The 19,626-nt window shown below is 41.5% G+C and overlaps 3 protein-coding genes across 3 annotated transcripts in view; 2 read left to right on the forward strand and 1 right to left on the reverse strand.

Annotated features, from left to right (window-relative positions):
- Positions 1 to 3,242: 3,242 nt before the first annotated feature.
- On the forward strand, positions 3,243 to 8,888 carry LOC109478466. The gene is made up of 6 exons (XM_019780001.1): positions 3,243 to 3,393; positions 5,475 to 5,712; positions 6,263 to 6,361; positions 6,888 to 7,052; positions 7,284 to 7,427; positions 7,745 to 8,888. The coding sequence occupies exons 2-6, from the start codon at positions 5,482 to 5,484 to the stop codon at positions 7,940 to 7,942; spliced, it is 837 nt and encodes a 278-aa protein (XP_019635560.1). The 5' UTR covers positions 3,243 to 3,393; positions 5,475 to 5,481; the 3' UTR covers positions 7,943 to 8,888.
- Positions 8,889 to 11,370: 2,482 nt separating this feature from the next.
- LOC109478477 lies at positions 11,371 to 14,605 on the forward strand. The gene is made up of 6 exons (XM_019780014.1): positions 11,371 to 11,453; positions 12,674 to 12,880; positions 13,164 to 13,241; positions 13,554 to 13,727; positions 14,055 to 14,177; positions 14,459 to 14,605. The coding sequence occupies exons 1-6, from the start codon at positions 11,442 to 11,444 to the stop codon at positions 14,603 to 14,605; spliced, it is 741 nt and encodes a 246-aa protein (XP_019635573.1). The 5' UTR covers positions 11,371 to 11,441.
- Positions 14,606 to 14,845: 240 nt separating this feature from the next.
- LOC109478403 (GFP-like fluorescent chromoprotein dsFP483) overlaps positions 14,846 to 19,626 on the reverse strand; it is a 4,919-nt gene continuing 138 nt past the window's right edge. Inside the window, exons 2-6 of the mRNA XM_019779932.1 lie at positions 17,300 to 17,392; positions 16,679 to 16,830; positions 16,274 to 16,373; positions 15,904 to 16,034; positions 14,846 to 15,621 (exon numbers count right to left, since the gene is read on the reverse strand). Coding sequence (XP_019635491.1) covers positions 15,444 to 15,621; positions 15,904 to 16,034; positions 16,274 to 16,373; positions 16,679 to 16,830; positions 17,300 to 17,392 — 654 coding nt within the window. The 3' untranslated portion in view covers positions 14,846 to 15,443. The remainder of the gene's footprint in view (positions 15,622 to 15,903; positions 16,035 to 16,273; positions 16,374 to 16,678; positions 16,831 to 17,299; positions 17,393 to 19,626) is intronic.

Consider the following 19,626-nt stretch of genomic DNA (forward strand, 5'->3'; position numbering starts at 1 on the left):
CCACGCCCCGGGAATCTTTACATTTAGCATTACAATCGCCATACAATGTTGATGTTATAAACTTAAACATCGTGTGCTACACGCGGGGTTTACTGAAATCCAACGACAGTTAGTTTCAGCATTTTGCCTCATAGGTCATAAACATACGCTTATCACAACAACGCGGCCAAATGGGAGGCTAGCTGGCTGTAATCCTCATGTCGTATCTTAATGTAAATCTCTGTCTGCCTCACTGCACCTTAAACATGCTCTCTACCACCGGAAAGATCAAAGTTGTTTTAAAGGTTTCATCAAAGACTGGCTGACCTTTAGTATGGTTATGGTTTTATTGAAATATTAGTGTCAGCCCCTAGCAATACAAGAATGGATTTCTGAACGTGTAATGAGGAGTGCGCCACACCAGCAATCGCTGCCGGGTGCTCCTTTTGTATTGCGCCCTGAAATCCAAACGAGAGTACGGAGATCTCATACCTCCGTGAATAATACTTCGAGCTTTTGTCAATTATAGTTCAATTCAGTCCACAGGTATGATATCCGATAGATGTGTGTCCATCGAGTTCTCATTGGTGAACAAAAGGTCGTGTTTTGAACGTTCTTGTCGGCGTGGAAACGACCAACGTTCTGGCACCGACATGTCTGAAAGTTAAGCCCCTGTCACACAGAGCCGAATGTGGCCTCTCGAACACTAGCCGAACTCCAGGATGGCTGGGGGTTGAAGAATGGTTAGAAGTAGGTCCGGAGCAGGGTCGCCTGGGTCGGCTGGTGTTGTCGGAGAGTAGTTGGCAGTGAAATTTGACTCAAATTTAACTCAATTCCGATTCGATTCGTATTAGCGAAAGGTAGGCGTGACCTAAATCTGGCGAGACTGCTCGATCTTTAGCCAACCTTGATCGGCTGGTGTTCCGAATGTGTGACAATGGCTTTACGTAAGTCTTAAAGGTAAGGCTGACATACGGAAAAAAACATCTTCATGTTCACAGAGGTTAGGCCACACCGATTTAATTTTATGGATGACATCCTCTGAAGACCCCCAAACTAGTGCGTGCGGGCGAAAAAAAGAAAAATCCGGCCAAAAATAAAAATGCTACTAAAACCACAGGAGTACAAAGCTGGTATTGTGAATTTGGCGCATTACATAGTGACGTATACATGCTGGCTTTTTTCGGAATTTATGAATCGGTACTGTACGTATGTACTGAGTTCTTGAGTCGTGGAGCTTCGGTAGCCTGGGTGCCCGGCTCCGTATTGTCTCTGACTACCATGGACTACCCAGGCTTAAAGCCAGTCCAGAGCCTCGGAAGACGTGATGTTTTTTTTTTTTTTGAGATCGGGCGAAAATCAATGCGCGCGCGGATGTCATCCATAAAATTAAATCGGTGTGGCCTTAAACAATCAGTCACACCGACCAATGGCATAAGGAACGACGGCACGCGCTGTTCTATTACATGTACCCAGAAGCTTATGGCTTGTTGTCATGTTAACATCATTATGTGTAGAGATTGTCTTCCATATGGTTGGAAATTAGAATTCAATCACGAATTTATCAGAAACCTGGAGGTGACGTATATGTGTAAAATGAAATCATGTCCTCAAATGATTTAATTTCACACATATGATAGCCTCCAGGACTCTGAAAGACTCCTCTGTTACTAATAAGCAATATCAGGACGAGGGAGAGAAATGTTGTTATTGGAGTGTCTGTCTGTAAGCCTCTGTCTCTCTCTTGGGTGTGTTTAACTTCACATGATACAGTGTTGCTATACATGCTGAGTGCTGTTGTTATTGTCTGCGGGACCAAAGATGTCACAGAGCGGCATAGGTAACAGGTGAAGGTCGCCATCTCTGATTGCCTTGTTTTTTCTCTACTCTCCCCCCCCCCATCATCTATTATTTGACGCAGGCCTATAGAAATATGTCAGCAACTTTACAGCTCTTCCTGTCACACGAGCTTGTTTTCTCGCCTGTGAAAGCCGACGCGATATTCCTGTCCAGATCCTCTCTCAAGGGCTCGGAATTAGATGCAAATTGATAGCGCAACCCTTGGTCGGCTGTACACTGTACTTCGCTGAATGAAAACGGGTTGCCAGTAAATGATGTACCCTGGGATTACCGTGTCTCGTACATGTTCAAATCCAGACAGAAAGACAGGAGGTCAAGGGTCTAGGAATCTGGCCACATACAGCGTACGATGCTTCTAAGATGATATTTTATTTAATTCCGCGACGATCGTGCCATATGCCATAGGTTTCGATAGAAACTGATACAATAGGTTAATCATTAATAAACCCTTGCACCCGATTCTTCTCAGATCTACAACGTAAATGTGCGGCACCATGATTAAAAAAAAACAACGTATATGTGCACTGTGCCATGTGTGTGGCCGAGCACAGCAGTCCATACGTAATTGATGTAATTAAGGTACAACTTATTTAGCGAAGCCTCTTTTCACAGACTACATGCATGAATAAGGAAGAGTTTGGGCTTTTTGGTGAGGTCAGACATAAGGAGATCGTACTATTCTATAGAAAGTATGTAAATGTATGTGTGACGCAGGTTTCCATGACAAGGTTTGTAATTTGACCCAGCCTACACAAACTCAAACTGTTACTTAATCGTTTCCGTAACAAGAAGCGTGCTGGGGATTTACCGCCCGGTGCAGTCACATTCTCCGTACAATTTTCGTGTCGTAGAATTTTCCAGCAGGCTGTGACAGAACCAAATGCCGACAAAGATTCAAGACAGGCTTTTTTTTTCGTAACAACGCAGCTAGATTTTGTACTACATGTATGTATGCACGGATATCTCAAGAATGCCCTAAGTTTACGATCGTACGAATTTGACGAGATCCTAAGTATGAATAATGAGATGCTGTAGGGAAATGTTGTACTTTTTAGCAGGCTATTTTATATTGTAGGGCAAAATGTGACCTTTTGAAAGCCACATTTCCGGTAGCTCTTCCTCTTTCTACGGATCAAATTACAGGTCGACCGTAATTAACCTGAATTGCGTATAACTTGGTTTTCATCGCTTCCCGTCCTTGATTGGGTGTGATGGGGTCCATTCTAGCTTCTCGTTTTACTATTTGACCATGAGTCAAAATTACGCGTGGAATTTTCCACAAGGTACTTTCTAGCTGTGAAAATAGAATCCAACAGGTGTCATTGCACAGACTGACCTGGGAACGGGACTTCCCCCACTGACGCATCGTTCCCAGAAGCACAAATTCCTGGATTTCAGCATATTGGTCATTCAAACGGTGAACTGAAAATGTCCCGTACAATGATGATGAATCAGGTACTAAAATTATACTCAAATCTGGGGAAACACATGACTTGGAGTATAAAATGCCACGATTTTGTCGTCTATCAAGTATTGAGGTTCTCCGAATTTCAGGTATAGTTCAGCCTTTCTTCGATTTATCAATTATCTTTTTTCAATCATTTCCTCATTGATGAAGTATTTGTATCTTTGTGACAGAAATTCATGTGTATCTGTTGTGCTTTTCATGGAGTATTATCTTGAATGATGATTGCTTATACATTATTGTAAGTCATGATCATTGTATGTGTATAATATCTACATACTTTTCCGAGTTCACCAAATATTTCTTGTAGGCATTTTCTTCCTCTACCAGTTGAACTTACTATTTTATTCAAATCATAAAGGATTTAGCATTTGTAGTTAAACCCTAGTAAGACCGTAATTCTCTCTGGTGTTTTTCCTACATTCTAGTTGCAGGACTAGGTGTAATCATTGTAACAAACTTCGTTTCCCCATTCTGTGTACCTAAACTCTGTCATGACAACATGTAGCGGCTAATAGAAGAGTTTTCTACCGAATAATCCATGTGTTTTCACGATGCGACGAACTAGTCAATGCTACTAGGGTCAGTACAAATGTATTTTACCAAGATTTGAGTTGACGGATTGCTTTATTAGTTATAAGGTGATGTAATGTAGAGACAAAAGTTCTCAGGTGCTTGTTGAACAAAGGTCGAGTCGGAAACCTTATTTTCTGCTACACGGAAGTAACCTAAATTTCAGACTTGTTGAAGTAGAGTGTACAAGGTGGACATGATTCTCTTCTTCGCAAGCTCCGAAGAGAGAAGACCACTTCCTGTCTGTGTACACTAACACAGAAAATGAGGTAGTCGCCACCGTCACGAGCGCACACACACACACACTGACGGGGCTACGAATGCCGGGCTGGGGAGAGATAGGAGGGGACGAGGGGAGAAATGATGGAAGTAATAGTAGGAGAGTGGGTAGGGATCGAATGTGTACGCCGACAGGAAGTGGAATTTTCCGCGGTCTCAAGCCAGCAAAGCCCATTATTGCTAACAATTGCGCTACATGTATATAAGTACTGGTAACTTGCAACGTCCTCCAAAGAACGATCGTTTGTCTAACTAAATCCGAGACTTTTTATGTCAATTCTTTTTCAGTACGGATAATGTTTTTATAGTAAACATTGTTGGTAAACCCAAAACAAACGCTAACAATGAACGGTATTCCGTACTCGTAACAGACTTACAATCTTTGACCCCACCTGCTTGGAGTTTACTCATTGTCAGCCCTAGTAGTCACGTGATTTGCACCGGTCATTGACTACAAATAAATCTTGAGGCCGGCGTTTTTTGCGTTTATGTTTTTATTTAGGGGGGGGAGCTTATTTCCTATACTCAACCTTCGGCCGACGTTTACTTTGAGGGTAGCGCTAATTTGAGCTGTTGAACATGTACCACGACTTTCAGTGTTTGCACTGGAGGCTTCTCGCCTACACCACGGTAAAACGTAGTTTCACATGACACATGCGCAGGCGCTGTAGGGGATTCCCCGCCCACACAACTGCTAAAAGGGGGCATGACCTTATATAAGGGCTTATGGGGAGGAATACAGCCTTTGGCACATACGTTGAATACATTTGGTTACAGAAATAACAACACTCCCATTAATTGATACTTTCCTCAGGCTTACCATCCATACATTTGTAGCTCACCAGTTTGACCTTTATCTACTGCTTTGAAAGCAAACGTTTGGAGAACTGTAGAAAATTCAATAAAATGTAATTTTGCTGAGGTCATTTTTAGTTTTTCCGCTCTTCACATTTCCCTGAATGAATCACGGCGACTTACCATCTCATTTCCTCGGTATATACACTATGGAACCGAGCCTAGTTCTAACGTCTCTCTTGCAACAACGCTCTACATAGGTAGTAAATAATCGCGCGGGCCCGAGTGCCTCATCAGTCATCTATCCCTCAGTCTACTTAAGATCTGACCGTTGGGGCACCACAGAGGATTTCTTGACTAGTTTTCTCCACCCTTCTTTATTAGTTTTGTTATTCTTAAGTGCCATGCCGTTCTATCAGTCTCTCCCGCTGCTATCCCCTCTACGTTTCTTCTTGAGTCTGTTAATTTTAATTGTTGAACGAAGGAAAACAAAATTATATAACTAACTTCTCCTTTCTCCCAGAGTAACAATGTATCTGCGCGGGATCGCTGTATGCCTTGTACTGACCATGTTGGTCCTGGAGCTCGCAGAAGCGAAGGGCGAGGGGAGAAGACGAAAAGCGGGACGCAAGAAAGACCGCAAGAAGACGGAGCAGGATGAAGACATGAATCCTGCTGAGCTGATGTGTAAAATTTACCAAGAGGAGAAGGACCCGCTGGCTGGCTTCCACACAGCAGCAAACGATTCCAATGACAAATACGTAAGTACGGGACATACAGTGCGGTATAACACTCATCTTGTAGGTCATCACAGGAATTTTCCAAGCAGGTTATGATAGACCCAACTGTTGACGAGAGAGTCGCTTCCGTGACAAGACAGCTGAGTTTTATGGCTCGTGCTCAATATAAACGGATAGCGGAAAGCTAGAAACCGAATCAAAGGTTAAAGGAATACTGTGTGTTTGAATCCAAATCATTAAAATGATGGTTCTGAATCGAATTAGAATCTCGTCTCGCATAATTCTGTACAACGTACGTGCCCTCAGTCAATTCTTATTCATCTCTGTCAAACTGTTAATCAAAGGTTTGGTTCCAAAGCATTGGGAGGTAAATGAGTTGTGAGCTAACGTATATTATCACAGTTCGTTCGTTGATCCGATACAACGTGCGTCAGTCGCCACCCACGCATATTCCAAACGCTGCTTCGCAGGCAACGCGCATTACTTGCATTTTGGCCGACGCAGGTATTTTCATGACGTACCAGTGAGAGAAACCTTTTGTGAATGTGCATTTTTGGTTTATTCTTTTCAGAAAAAAGCTCTTCAAGAGGTCGTGAAGATTCGGCCGAGAGACTTCAGGAGACGGAAAGATTCCCTGATGATCAACAAAGCTGACATGAACGGCACGGATGTATGTTGTTTGTTTGTTTGTTTGTTTGTTTGTTTGTTTGTTTGTTTGTTTGTTTGTTTTATTAAACTACATAAAGAGTACAAAACATGGTGGTGGACAACGTTACTCTGGCAAATTACTAATTTAAGGCTTACCATTGAAACAGAAGAATACAAATCAATAACAAATAACGAAACATAATAGACTTCCACGATCTTATACCTTCGCCAAATAATATGTTAACCTTTATGATTGACAAACTTAAATGCTTCATTGTCTCATTGATTACGCATTTGCATGTATTATATAAGTTGTTTCTATTCTCCATCCAATAATAGTCGTATTTTAAACAAACAAAGAAAGATAGTCTAGCATTTCCTCATAAATTATGCAAATGAAGTCCTGATTGGAATAAGTTACGTTTGATAATGAAGTGGCATGGCTACGTATAAGATCATCGGCACTTGCCAAAACTTATCTCTACTGTTGTTAGGATCTTTTTTATATGTTTAATCCAAAATAATTCTAACTTTCAAAATCCCAACAGCCATTCCAGAGAATGGAGCTGATGACAGAGGAAATGGGGGTCGCCGCAAAAGTTCTAGGCATTCTGGAAAAGAGTCCTATCGTCACCGACAACACAGAGATGAAAACGGACCTGGGCAAGCTTGTTGAGTCGCTGCAGAAGAGAAAGAGCTCCCTCAGCATTCACGTAAGTCTCCGTCACGGTGTACCGTAAGCGCTGGGTCAAAAGTGCTTGGAAGTCTATACCTGCCCCCGTCTCTTGGTTAAAGTACCAGTAGAGTTTCATCGCATTGCCTACATATGATTATTTTTCGTCTATTGCCTGATTAACCTCTGTATTGAACTGTACTTAAATGCTTTTGCACACTGCTGTAGTACGTCTGAGTACTACATTCGTTCTTTTACTCTGTGTGTGCAGCTCGATAACATCTCTGACGCCCTGGAGAAAACAGCAGCCGAGTGCTTCTCATTCGTGCCTTCCCTGAGCCAGGAGGAATACGATGGTCTTCAGAGTCGGTACAAGAGGAAGATGAGAAAAGTCGTCAGGAAGCTGAAGCGAAGTGTAAGTGGGAGCACAGTACAGTACTACTCCTCAACACGAGTAACACAACACAACACAACACAACACAACACAATACACGTGTTGTCTATTGAATAGATGTCTTGAAAACATTGTGGAAGTTTTATCTCAAGGTGCTGGTGACCTCGCATACGTGTAAGATACAACATATGACAACTTCTGTTTGAAGGGAGGGACTGGGGTTGGTTTGGAAATATGACTATAGTGTGCCGGTGTCGGGGTGCAGAGTCCGGCCGTATACGTAGCTACATCCCTTGGAAACGTTACAACACTGAATCTACATCCTTGTATTCTTACAGGTGAAGAAGCCTTTTGAGAAGCTACGCGGCAAAGCTCGCAAGAAGTTCGGCGTCTTACACATGGGGCTCCTGGACGACATCACCAAGCTGGTCCACGGATCACGTGGCTTTGACGTCATATCCACACTGGAGACGTTCCGAACCACCGCAAGGGAAGTCGGGAAGTGTTACGGGAAAGGCGTTCCCTGTCCGAAGTAGTAGACATGTTCAAATGTCAAGAAACCAAAACAGTGAAATTTTACATGTCGCGAAAATGTCAACACAGTCATAGCCATAGTATATTAGATGGGGAAGTACAGCTCTAGATGCAACCGTTGAGAAAACGTTGAGCGTTCAAAAATGATAAAGATCTCTCAACGCTTTTTCAGCGAGCGCCGAATAATCTCCCTGGTCTGTCAATGATATTGATGACCAATAATTTTTGGTCGCTCGTCGGTTGTCCAGCGGTGATCATCCTGTGGAAATGGGGCAAAATTTGACGTTTGCCAAAACATTACCCGGCATCCTTTGCTACTGGCGTATTAACCACTCTCGGTAGGAGATTAGATGTGAAAAAGCCAATGACTGATAAACATTTAAACCACGCACACTTCGCATACAGGTGGGTGGGCGTATTCAAGACGTATAAAGGATATGTAACGTTACATGTACATGTATACTTTTGCAGACTGTGTTGTGAGTGATAGCGACATTGGACAGAAAGTACCCAATATTTGGATATATAGTGACACCGTTTAATGGTGATAAAGATAATTTCATATAACGCACACTTCGTGATGGTAAATAGGAAATCCTACATGTTAGTTAAATGTTTAAGACCAAGGAGCTGATAGATTATACCAGCTTAAAATAAAGAGATGAGATCGAACAAAATAAGCTCTCTGTAGTGCCTTAAGGTAGCATCCGCCTTCTTTCATCTTTCTCAGTCACTGATAAATGATAGCGGATGTTCTCTGAGACTAGAGAATTTATTCAGTTGTTTGATTCACTTTATATTACATGTGTACCCAATGTTCTACCCGGATGTCTAACTTTCATCGACGTAATCTGATAAGAGGTTTTGTCCATATGGAGGAAGCGGTGCTAGTAAAATAGTTTGAAGAGCATGGTGTGCTAAGGAATAAGAAAACCATTGAGTGTTTTGTTTAACGATGATTCTTCAGATTAAAAGAGAGTGCATTATGCAATATGTTGCATTTGTTTAAAGATAGCTTGATTAAATAAAAGATTTTAACACATGACTGTCTATGTGCGTGTACATGTATTTTGCGCTGTACAGTGAAAAAGGTATATTTTGCAGGGGTTTTTCTAGAAAAATTTAGCATGAGGGAGAAGATCACAAGCATGGCAAGGGAGTGAAGCGACTGAGGGAGGATTTTTTAATAAGAGTAACACAGTTTGTAATGCTAGAATGCATTGTTGTATTGTGTTTACATATTTACTGGCAAAATATCATTTTGAGAAAGACTACATGGTGTGTAAGTAGCCACTTAGGGTTCAAACTTAAAATTGATTACAGATATAAGGGAGCTGACTGGTTACATAAGGGAGCAGCACCCTTATTCCCCTTTTTAGAAAAACCCCTGTTGTGTGTATTCGGATTACTTTAAAGGAACAATGGGAATGGTGGGAATGGAAGCAAAAAAGACAGGAGGACAAAAATAGAATTAATAGTGAATGGAAGAAATAATTGCAATCTGGTTGCACCTTTCATTCAACAAAAACGTATGTGTACATATTAATCAGACTTATTTAGTTATCAAAAATAACTTTCTGATACTGTATAGATATGGGAGATGACGCATGCTACCCAGAATATCGCTTTAATAACACAGATTCTAGTTATGAATGTGAGTGTGCTTAGCTAAAAAAAGATTGGACAAGAACGGGAATGAGGAGAAAAGGGGATGTAGTAGATACATCCACACTGTGATGTTGTTTCTCTGTGTAGTACTGGATGTTTTAAGCCCCTCTCACACATAGACGACCCTATTCCCGAATTTCTCCAGACCGTATCTGCATCTGTAAAGTCTGTATAATCGCCCTTCGGCACAACACACCATCTAGTAAGTACTTTATGTTCAATTTGGTAATTAGTTGTGAGCAAGGTCATCTGTGGTCGGGTTTTCTTGGTGAAGCTGACTACGAGTCTTTGAATTAGGTGAGTTTGAAAAATCAAAGTCGGTCAGGACCCAACGCCGATCTTGGTTGTGGAGTGATCGGGAGCGTAGTCGTTGGAAGGCCCTATAATTGAATGAAAGACCTTTATTGTACATTTGTGCTCTTAACAAGCTAAGTACAGGTCATGAATAGACAAGGAGAAAGATACAGCAATTGCACTTAAACTATACATACTAATGCGATCTACTATTTACATGTTCAACTTCTTCTCGCTTCTTGACGCAGTTAAATATGTACGAGCATATAGAACTAATAATACATGATATAATATGTGAGGTCTAACTTAGAAATGACCTCACCTGGGTACTGAAGTATTTTCAGACAGCAAGGACTGAAATTTGCGGAACGGATTAGTGAATTAAAAGTGAAAATGTTCTTCAATTCTCCTATAATAATGTCAACCGGTCTACATGATCTCTTTACGGAACTGGTCTAGTGAATAAAATTCGTCGTGACAGCTCTGTTTGTATTGATCACAGTCAAGGTTAGAAAAATAGATGTGGCGTCAGATATCTAGGATAGAAGTGACGTCAGTTGTACTGAAAAAACAGCACACCACATCGAGTCACAGATGGTATATTTGTCAGTGCTATTTTGTAAGCTTTACGAATAGGTCCACACCTAATTATGAATAACTATGTATATCGTAACTATGTCGCTGTATACCGGGAAAGAAATTAATTGAAATAGTTCCTGTCACTTAAGAATGAAAGGTTTTTTGTTAGTTGTTCAAATATGCGGAGGAGTAATTACAGCATACTTCGCTGCTCTATGAAATGAAAATACGTCAAATAGAGAGCATGATTCACTGGAACACTATAATGCCGAGAGTTTCTAATGATCGATGTCGTGTCAAACCCACCTACCATTTACCGTCCTGAGCATGAGTTGGGATTTTGTATGACTCATATGTGCTGTTTTCAGTGTTCATTGTACCCGATTACGGAAGGTCGACTGTTAGAAATATGATACATGTATAATCAAAACGGATATGCGATCAGGAAACAGCACATAATGAGCAAAAAGAAACGTAAGCTAGATCCGGTCGTAAACGTAAGCCATCTATCATTTACTGCTAGCCGTTGCGTAATCATAACAAGACAGAATAGACTTCGTTTAGGGGACATTTTTGACGGAGAATTTTGATCCAAGCGTTTACGAATAAATGAATACTTAATTGTTTGAGTGGCTCTATCTGATTCAACTTTTTGTTTCGAATTCTACCCTAGGTCATTTCTATGAAATGGATAGAGATGGGGGGAATTACATAAAATATATCTTCCACACCCAGCATGAAAATGTAGAAGTGATTTGAAAGGGTTTATCCACTTATAGGAGTGACATAGCTCTCTTCAAATTTTCCCGATAATTTTGAGACGAATTTGGAAAATGCTTACGCGCTAGGCTTTAAAAAGACCCCATGGTATGGAATAAAACAGGCAAACGAAGTTTTGAACACCGCCATTGACAGAGGTAATATAGATACGTACAGCGGACAAGTCTCGAAGTTGAACAAATGCTTTCTCAGGTGAGAATTTTTTGTTATCATTTTTATTATTCGTACATTTAAATGGTGCGTATGTCACGTTTATCTAATTTTTCTGTCTTTTTTTTTTATTTTCTTAATTTTATATGTACATTGAAATTACAAAGCTATATTCAACCAGAATGGAAGCCTGAGAATGGGGGAAATTTCTTTTAGCGCAGACTGATTAGATTTTACTTCCTTTGTATTTTACAAGCTTTGTCACATGTTGTGATCAAATTATTTGTACGCTTTAGTACGTTACCAAGTCTTTCCTTTTATCATTGGATTTTGCTTTATCGTCTTACTTCAGAAATGATCTTAGACGCAACCACTTTGAAGTTATTTTTACCAAAAGTGTGGAACCCTTTTTTGCTGTGTACGCAAATGTGTGTTTTCAAATTTGTAAAAAGGTCTATCTGTGACGGTACAATAAGAAAATTTGATACGCTATTTCCGTACACAGATTAAAGCGCTTACCGACAAGCTTTTCATCAGTGCTCTGATTCTTCTCCAGTCTGATCCTGATCGTTTCAACTTGAGAAGGATCAGCAAAATTGATCGAAAGCTTATTAGAAGGCGTTTTACTTTGTGAGCGGAAATAGCACATAAAATTTTATTCTGTGATCATCTCACATCCTCACAATGTGTAAAAGATACATGTTGGTTAGCGATCGGTGCAAATTCGATATTACCACCTTACACATGAATAGAAAGTTGGAAGCCAGCCATTGAGTAAATAAAATGTTGACTTTGGACGACTGCATTGGATGTACATTTTGCAGAGTTTCCAATGCAATTTACATAACAATGAAGCGGGAAGGTGCCAGGCGCCATGTTGCTGGCCTTGCATTGCATTTCAAGGACCCGTAGGGTCAGAACATCTCTGGATGTTGAAAAATAAAATGTGTGAACTATTATTCAGTGATAGGCTCTTTGCTGCTAGCACGTCGGCAGAATCTACTGCGTCTGCGCGAAACCACGGTTTTTGTTGGATATTTGGTCAATGTTGCATCAGAATTTTGTCCGTTACAGTCGATACAATGTACTAGTATATTTTCCCGCACAGCATTTTAAAACTGCAGACGGGTATTATCATTGATTACACCAACACGACCTCGACAATATGATCTGTAGAAGTGCTATACGCAGTGCGTTCTGCCCACGCGCTATGTGGTGTTCCTATGACGTCACGTGAAACGTTCTGTTCACCATGGTTACAGAAGTTGGTACGTTCGGCGCACGTGCGTCTGCTTGTGCTGGTGTGCGTGGCGACCATAGCTCTGCCCTTCGCGTCGGTGGAAGCCAGAAAAAGACCGCGTAAAACGATGAGGACGAATCCCGCCTACGTTGCATGCAAGCTCGTCAACAGGACCCGCGGGCCTTTAGATCTCATGGCGAGAAGACAGAGGGCCATAGTTCGCCTATATGTAAGTGTTCAGTTGTTCTTCTGCAATTCTTAGCTATCTCGCAAGGCGGCTCTGGTGCCTTGATATTGTTTTCAGCTGACTTCATAACAACTAATTGACAAGATCATTGGTCCCTTCCCTTTTACCGTTTTGTAACAGAAGCCTCCATTACATCTTTCAAGATTGCAAACTGTGTAATATATATATTCGTGGAAAACTCAGATCAAACCCACAATCTGTACAACCTTTCGAATAATTCAGCCCTCCCAATTTTTAAGACTTTTGCACATCTTTTTGTTGCCAGAATAACGTGACACTGACGCCTGATAACGTGGAGAGCTCAAAACTGCTCTTCAGTAGGTACATCATCAAGAACACAGAGGTAAGAGTCGACATTTGTCCACACATTTTACATTTGCGATAATGATACGACTAACAAGACATGGAAAAGCCGACTATAGACTTGTTATACCAATCCCTCCTCAAAAAAAGCTCAATAAACAAATAGATTAATATTTCGGAAGCATCTTCTGTTTCTTACATGTAAATTGCACTCTCATATTCTCCATTCATTCATTCATTCATTCATTCATTCATTTTCATTCATTCATTCATTCATTCATTCATTCATTCATTCATTCATTTGTTCTTCCCTTCAACAAGCCATTCTTTCATTCGTTCCTTCATCCCACAGCCAGTAGAACGTATGCAGCTCCTTCTGACGGAGCTGAGGGTGTTTCAGGCCGCTATGGAGGAGATCCGGCGGCAGATGAGGAGGGACGGGAGAGCCGCCCCGCGACCTGTCTACCGGAAACTCTATCAACAGGTGGAGGCCATGGACACGTACGGGGACATCGCCAAGGGACTGGTGAGTGTAGTTTTTATGCACGGTACTTTATATCATAGAAAGGGTACATCTTGCGACATCAAACTTAGACAAATCCAACGTGTCTAGCTATGGCCAGCACTACACGTGGTATTTGAATTAGCCGATGTTACAATCGCTGTCGTTGTCACTTGCATGTTTTCCACATCTTCGTAATTGCAATTTGCTTTCAGCCAACAAATAAACTACGTACCGGTAACTTAAACAAGGTGATTGTGAGCACATGTGAGAACTTTTTGTCGTCCTTTTTTATTTTCAAATCGGCAATTCTTTTTCTTTTATGTCCTCATATTCTTCTTCTTTGGATAGGTTAACAGTCTACAGCGTAAGAAAAAGAAGTTGTCCCACTGCATGGCGTTTGTTGGTGAGTTCATCACTGTGGACACTGCCATGAGAGATCAATACAAGCGAAGGGTCCAGGAGACGCGAAGGGTACGTATGGATTCATGACATACTACTCACGGGATCTTTAACGTAGTCTAGGTGTGGATCTCCTCAAACATGTGCCCGCTAACTTTACATCCCTAATCAGAGGACGTCCCAAACGTAACGTTAACTGAAGCTATAGGTGCTCATTTTGACCTGCCAGTAAAGTGAAGTTACTGTACAATGTCTTCCCCGAAAACCACAACATTGGGGTCTGCTAGGGATTCGAACCAAGAACCTTTACATTTTAAGTCTAACCACAAGACGGCCTTGCTTATCGCCTGCAGGAGAAGTCCGGCTCCGCAGACTGGCGGCGCGCGGTACTGCGGGACGGCAGGGGCCTGCTGCGGGACCTGAGGAGCACCACAGCCGTCCTGCGCCAGGCAGCCAGCACCACAACATGCAATGGCGGCCGGAAACCCTTCAAGTGCTGACCTAGACGCACTAAACTACGACGTCACAGTATTTAGCTCACGTAGAACGCACCAATCAACCATTTAATGATATAGTTCTGCTGTAATTTAGATTTAGTGACTTAATTAATTGCTATTTATTGTCGACGGAAAATGTGTCGATAATACACTGCACAATGTATATGAGTAATGACTGTACTAGAGTTGGTTAACATACAAATAGGACGCTTAGCTTCCACAAGCTTACGTCAAAGCATGTAATATATATGTGTTGTCGTAACTGACATCACTTGGTATTTTTGAGACTGCAATCTGGAGATGAAATAATTATTGTGGTAACAATATACTAACAGAAAACATTGAGTGAATGCATAACATAACCAGTAGAACGGACACGGTTTTTTTCTCAATCATTCAACTCCACGCCGAAGTATTGTCGACTTTCATCACAAAACAGATATTTACCTCCCCATCTTCGACTGAACTGCATCGATCATGATGTCGGCAACAGCTTAAAACGCAGTACGTTGAAAGGTAAAATACTTGAAGTTTTCTCACAAACCAGCAGACTAACAGAGATGTAAACTCCTTTTTTTCAGACAAATCTGGACTATTCTATCAAGTGTATTAGAATGTATGACAGTAGTTTACATTACTACTGTTAGATGCCAGAATGAGGTACAGTGCATGGAAAATAGATTGTCATATATATAAAACATGTAAAAATTCGCTTAAAGTAGGAAAATGCTGTTTCGAGATCTAGACATTACAGGCACCCTATATAGTGTGCCGTACCGTGGCTTCAATATTACTCGGGTCAGTGCATTTACGCAAACGCAAGACAACCGTACTAGACACATCACAGGCCATGGAACGCCTTCTGGGACTCCTTGAGACTGAGCTCGGTGTCGGAGGCCTTCAGCTCCGTCTTACGGAACACGAACATCGGCTGCTGCTGCAGGAAGCTGGCGGCGATCGGCTTGGCGAAGGTGTAGTTGGTCCGCACAGTGCCGTGGTAGCGCTTGCCACTGGTAGTGCTGTAAGTGTAAGGATACAAAGGGAGGTACACATTTAGTTTTAATTACCATACGCTATAGCCTGTCTGTGGGAAGTTTTAACTTCTTATAACTTAGCTGAATCACGTTTTTCGGATCCATTAGAAATGCCATTTAACCAGATCTGCACAGCTGAGGTACTGAAATGATATCCATTAAAATTGTGTCGACGAAAATTTTCCCACATTTAACAGTTCTCAACAAAACAAAACTATTTTTCATTTTTGATGCTGATGAATGAATCAAGTCTGACAACACACGTACGTGCAACTCCAGTCAATGGTGGAAACAACAGTGGTGTCGTTGGGACAGAACACCGTGGCCACGCTGGGGTCCACTGCCGTCAGCGAGTTGGTCATCACAGGGCCGTCAGCGGGAAAACCGCTCCCGGTCACCTGAAACATACAGGTTGTTCAAACTAACTTACCGGCCTGTATTACTTTTACAGCTAGCGTGTTATACTGGCTATACAGATACAGATACTTGTACGTATTTTTGGAAGGGGAGATACGGTATAATCACTAGTATTTCAACCATTCAACATGTAGAACAAAATATACCAACGAAAAAAAAACATGACGAACAATTTGATTAGAAGGTGAAGTTATTATATACAACAAGCTATATAACATACGTTAAACTCTCCTTTGATGTGGCTTCCGTCGTAGGAATATCGGTAGATCCCCGTCACAGATCCACCGTCCTCAAACTGCAATGTACGATGGACTACGTACCTGAAACAAACCATGTAAAGTATAGTAGCATTTTATCATCTGATGTGTAAATGTTCCCTAATTTGCGTCCTCTATACCTAATATTTTGAACATTTACTTATTAAACTTCCAAACGCCGCAAGTATGAAACGTCCGTCAATTTTTTTCTTCTTCTTTCAGTCATTTACCACTATGGTATTACAGCATTTTCTCGTTAGTCATAGACAGACAGACAGCCACACACACACACAAGTTATAATTATAAGGCTCCAAAATTATAAACACTTTGCAATATTGGCGAGGGTAAAAACACCTCTATCCCTTACCCCGAGCCGTCGTCCGCGGCGGCCTGGAAAGGCGACATCCCGTCCGGATAGGGCAGGTACTGGTGGAAGCCGTACCCGAGGTTCGGCACCAGGAGGACCGGGGAGAAACCCAGAGCACCCTTGGTGGACTTCACCTGGATCTCCTCTGAACCCTGCAATACAGCGGGATAGAACAGTGTGACTCAGGTAGTATTATATACTTCTTCATACTATCCATTGTTACTATTTGATAATTATTTGCTACGATGAAAATCAAATAAATGAGTACCGAAAGTGTACTTTGATATATTTCACGTTTATAAGCTGTCTCAGTTTAACATGTCTGTTACCATGTTTGCACACACACAGGTCAATAGCTTTGTTCCAAAAGACCAAATACTGCAAACGTAAAGATGATAACTGCACTCTTATGTTATCAATAAAATATAATAGTCATAAATTTAGGATAAATTGGTCTTGGAGTCTTGCTGTTTAATAGTTGTTGCCATAAACTATACCCTGTACGATTGGCGTGCAATTATGTTTATTCACTACTACTTTGTTTAACACATGTGAAAAGGACAGACATTGTGTTAAATCATAATCTGTTTTTCCTCTCATCACAGTTGAAGGCATACTTACATCCTTTGCGTTGCCTGTGCCCCGCCCGGCCAGGTCAAACTCCCGGCCGTTGATGGAGCCGGAGACGTGCAGCTCGTGGGTCGCTGGGACAGGCTGCAGAAATACATGGATGATCGTCATCTTTATCTGCATGTTCTTACCCACATGGGTTAAATGGTGTACTATAATATCACAGGCTAAAGGCAGAATGATATTCCCTGTAGTGTCGATAGTGCAAAGAGAGAGACGAAACATTTTAGATAGTAAAGTACGTTTTCAAAGCAAGGGCACACTGAAAGAAAACATTTACATCAGGTATCGAAAGAACAGTGTAATACATTGCATATAATATACGGTGCAAACTAATAAAATCAAGGGCAGAATGGATGTATAAAATACCTACATAGAATATAGTTTACGACTAAGTGCTTGAGCGCCCATGGTAAAGATTTTAATGATGTCTGTTTTCCAAGCCTCCAACATTTATGAATATGGTTGGCGCCAAAAAAAACAGGTGTATAGTGGACACGTGCACAGGTCCATAAATAAATCTGGGTCGCACAGTTTAACCCTATCGCGTGTTCCAAGAGCAAGCTTGTGACATCTGACCACGGCGGTCTGCTCCGAAAAATTTTGTTTGGATGAACTTGTGTGATGAACATGACCTGAGAACATACTTTTCTCTGCCAACATGGTAACAAGATGCCTTTTGAAACCTTTTTAGTTCGTTCATTTGGCACTTGCTGAAATAGGACTCAGTGAACGCTGCCAACTGGTCCATGCTTGTTCTGCCAAATTTTTTATCCTTTGGGGTTGACGGCCGTGAGGTTACTGCAAGCGCCGCGGCTACCATAATCATGTTAGGAAAATACGATAAAGGACCATCGTATCCACGGATGGAGTGGAGATATCTTCCGTTTAGCGTTGATGACCAACATTTTAGTATACAAGGTCTTGCAAGAAAGTTACGTCTGTTCCCAACAGAATCGTTCAAAATGTAAACCCCAGAGCTCTGTTTGCAATGACCACACCTTAGTAAGTTAAACTGATTGTAAAACGCGACGCTGATACCATAGTTATACCACAGGTGTTGGTTTTCTTTCTTTGGCAATTCAGTCTAGTAGTTATTACACTGTATAATACGAGGGGTGTTCAAAAAGTTCTCGGCCTCACCTGGAAAATAAAGGTCAAACTCCTATTCTTTGGTATAGCTGTATACTATGACGTCTTACATCACTGCACACAAAAATTCAAATTTTTATATTCATTAATAAGCACGTGACGCCCCATGAAAATGGGGCGGGTGAGGGAAAATCACAAAATGGCCGCAACAGACGCGTGAGCTCTGATCAAGTGTATCGGTAAAAAAGGATGTCTCCTAAGGACATCCATAAACACATGGTCAAGACACTCGGTGATGACTCCCCTTCTTATTCAACTATAAAGAAATGGGTTACTAGCTACAAGCGCGGCAAGGAGAGCACAAAAGATGAACATATGTCAGGATGCCACAAATCAGCACCACAGACAATCCAGTTGAGGCCATCCATCACATGGTAGTGAATGACAGATTTGAGACTGGCCAACATGTAGCAGGTTCTTTGGCCTGTGTTATGACTCAGTTCACAATGTTTTGTCGAACATCCTGGGGATGAAAAACTGTCTGCATGGTGGGTGCCTCTAATGTTTTTTGAACATCAGAAGTTAAACAGGCTGGACATTTCAAGGAACGAATTCAGTCCAATCCATGCAATTTCCTCAAAACATTTGTAACCCAAGACGAGCTGGGTTCGCCACTTTCAGCCCGAATAAAAACAGCAGAGCAAACAATGGATGAAGAATTTTTCCCGGCCCCCCAAGAAGTTTTAGCGAGTTTCGTCCGTTGACAGGGTTTTTGCCTCTGTTTTCTGGGACAGTAAGGAAGTAATCATAATTGACTACATGCGAAGGGGTTAAAGCATCAATGGGGAGTACTATTCAACAGAATTGCGACAGTTGAGTACAACAGTCAAAGAGAAAAGGGAGGAAAGCACCAGCAGCAAACGAATTTGGCTTTGAAGTCTAACCCCACCCTTCCAATTCACCTGAACTAGCACCCTTGGACTTCTACCTGTTTCCTAAACTCAAGTTCCACTTATGTGGTCAACGTTTTGATGGTAATGATGACGTCATCTATGCGGTATAGGCCAATCTGGGGGGTCCAGATGCAACCTTCTTCCACAATGGGAAAATAAAGCTGGAACATCACTGGACCAAGTGCATTGCAGTTAGAGAGGACTATATTAAAAAATAGTGTAAGAAAAATTTTACTGCCCTAACGTTTTCTAGGTGAGGCCGAGAACTTTTTG

Source organism: Branchiostoma belcheri, unplaced genomic scaffold (genome assembly GCF_001625305.1).
Source record: "Branchiostoma belcheri isolate BF01 breed outbred unplaced genomic scaffold, Haploidv18h27 scaffold44, whole genome shotgun sequence".
NCBI classification, from domain to species: Eukaryota; Metazoa; Chordata; class Leptocardii; order Amphioxiformes; family Branchiostomatidae; genus Branchiostoma; species Branchiostoma belcheri.

Bases quoted from the DNA above. Each gene is read 5' to 3' on its own strand.
- LOC109478466 (XM_019780001.1), top strand. From the start codon at position 5,482: ATGTATCTGCGCGGGATCGCTGTATGCCTTGTACTGACCATGTTGGTC. The intron at 6,362-6,887 runs GTATGTTGTTTG...AAATCCCAACAG, and splicing joins CTGACATGAACGGCACGGAT to CCATTCCAGAGAATGGAGCT. The intron at 7,053-7,283 runs GTAAGTCTCCGT...CTGTGTGTGCAG, and splicing joins AGAGCTCCCTCAGCATTCAC to CTCGATAACATCTCTGACGC.
- LOC109478477 (XM_019780014.1), top strand. The intron at 13,242-13,553 runs GTAAGAGTCGAC...TTCATCCCACAG, and splicing joins ACATCATCAAGAACACAGAG to CCAGTAGAACGTATGCAGCT. The intron at 14,178-14,458 runs GTACGTATGGAT...TATCGCCTGCAG, and splicing joins GGGTCCAGGAGACGCGAAGG to GAGAAGTCCGGCTCCGCAGA.